Source organism: Parus major, unplaced genomic scaffold (assembly GCF_001522545.3).
Source record: "Parus major isolate Abel unplaced genomic scaffold, Parus_major1.1 Scaffold420, whole genome shotgun sequence".
NCBI lineage: Eukaryota > Metazoa > Chordata > Aves > Passeriformes > Paridae > Parus > Parus major.
In genome coordinates, this window is record NW_015379326.1 from 64,848 (window position 1) to 67,225 (window position 2,378).

Here is a 2,378-nt window from a genome sequence, read left to right on the forward strand (position 1 = left end):
AGACTGGGATCAGGATCGGGATTGGGATCAGGATTAGGATCGGGATCAGTACCAGTACCAGTACCAGGATGGGCTGGGGCAGCAGAACAGAAGCAGGAGCAGGGCTGGGATTGGGATCAAGATCAGGATCGGGATCAGGATTAGGATCTGGATTGGGATCAGGACCAGGATCAGGACTAGGATCAGTACTGGGATCAGGATCAGTACCAGGATCAGGAGCAGTACCAGTACCAGGATGGGCTGGGGCAGCGGAACGGAAGCGGGAACAGGGCTGGGATTGGGATCAGGACCGGGATCAGGATCAGGATTAGGATGAGGATCAGGAGTGGGACCAGGATCAGGGCCAGGATCGGGATCAGGATCAGGATTAGGATCGGGGTCAGGATCAGGATCAGGATCAGGACCAGGATTAGGATTGGGATCAGGACCAGGATGGGCCACAGCAGCAGAACAGAAGCAGGAGCAGGGCTGGGATGGGGACCAGGGTTGGGATCAGGACCAGGATCAGGATCAGGACCGGGACCGGGATCAGGATCGGGATTAGGATCAGCAGTGGGACCAGGATCGGGATCAGGATCAGGACCGGGATCAGGATCAGGACCGGGATCAGGATTGGGATCAGGACCAGGATCAGGACTGGGACCGGGATCAGGATCAGGATCAGGACCGGGATCAGGATCCGGGTTAGGATCAGCAGTGGGACCAGGACTGGGATCAGGATCAGGATCAGGACCAGGACCAGGATCAGGATCAGGACCAGGATCAGGATCAGAATTATTTTATATTCTACAAAACCTATTAGATTTATATTTTTTATAATTATTTTATATTTTATAAAACTTATTACATTTATATTTCTTATAACTATTTTATATTTTACAAAAGTTATTTTATTTCTATTTTTAATAATTTTTATTAATTTAATTTATTAATCTCAATAATTAATTTATTATTTTATTTGCATATTATTTATACATTATTTATTATTTTATAATTATTAAATTTTATTTTTTTATTATTATAAATTAAATTTTATTTTTAAAAATTTCTCCTGAGGTTTCCCACCTTGGATTTTGTCCTCCCTCACTTTTTTAACCCCTTGGGTGAAAATCTGGGATTGATCCTGGTTTTGGGAATGTTCTGGAATGTTGGAATGTTCTGGAATTATTCTGGAATTATTCTGGAATTATTCTGGAATGTTCTGGAATGTTCTGGAACGTTCCTTCCCTGGCAGCCCTGTTTTTTGGTGGATGATTCTGGAACGGTTCTGGAACGGTTCTGGAACGTTCTGGAACGGTTCTGGAACGTTCTGGAACGGTTCTAGATTGCTCTGGAACGGTTCTAGATTGCTCTGGAACGGTTCTAGATCGCTCTGGAACGGTTCTAGATCGCTCTGGAACGGTTCTAGATCGCTCCGGAACGGTTCTAGGTCGCTCCGGAACGGTTCTAGATCGCTCCGGAACGGTTCTAGGTCGCTCCGGAACGGTTCTAGGTCGCTCCGGAACGGTTCTAGGTCGCTCCGGAACGGTTCTAGATTGCTCTGGAACGGTTCTAGATGGCTCTGGAACGGTTCTAGATGGCTCTGGAACGTTCTGGAATGTTCTGGAATTCTCTGGAACATTCTGGAATGATTCTGGATTGCTCTGGAACATTCTGGAATGTTCTGGAACGTTCCTTTCCCTTGCAGCCCTGTTACCTGCGGGATTGGGAGATGCAGGTTCACTTCAAGATCCACGGGCAAGGCAAGAAGAACCTGAACGGGGACGGTTTCGCCATCTGGTACACCAAGGACAGGATGCAGCCGGGTAAGGGACATGGGGACAGGGCTTGGGGACACCTGGGACAGGGTTTGGGGACACCTGGGACACCTGGGACAGGGTTTGGGGACACCTGGGACAGCTGGGACACCTGGGACAGGGTTTGGGGACACCTGGGGAACCTGGGACAGGGCTTGGGGACACCTGGGACGGGGTTTGGGGACAACTTGGATGGCTTGTCCAGGGCTTGGGGACACCTTGTCCAGGGCTTGGGGACACCTGGACCCCAAGAACACCCCAGGGATGTCCCTCTCGGATCCTCAGGACATTCCCACCCCATTCCCAAAATCCCACAAATCCCTTTTCCCTTCCCAGCCTTATCCCAGCTCTGCTTTTCCCTTCCAGGACCCGTTTTCGGGAGCAAGGACAACTTCCTGGGGCTGGGGGTGTTCGTGGACACCTATCCCAACGAGGAGAAGCAGCAGGAGGTGAGGCACGGACTCTTCATCCTCCTCTTCCTCCTCCTCTTCATCCTCCTCCTCCTCCTCCTCTTCATCCTCCTCCTCCTCCTCTTCCTTCTCTTCCTCCTTTTCCCAAAAAAAAATTGGGAAGAAATTCAGG

At 49.6% G+C, this 2,378-nt stretch overlaps 1 protein-coding gene across 1 annotated transcript in view; it reads left to right on the forward strand.

The window, feature by feature from the left end:
* Positions 1-1,446: 1,446 nt before the first annotated feature.
* Positions 1,447-2,378, forward strand: part of LOC117243795 (VIP36-like protein) — a 6,666-nt gene continuing 5,734 nt past the window's right edge. The window contains exons 1-2 of the mRNA XM_033511665.1: positions 1,447-1,805; positions 2,163-2,317. Coding sequence (XP_033367556.1) covers positions 1,577-1,805; positions 2,163-2,317 — 384 coding nt within the window. The 5' untranslated portion in view covers positions 1,447-1,576. The remainder of the gene's footprint in view (positions 1,806-2,162; positions 2,318-2,378) is intronic.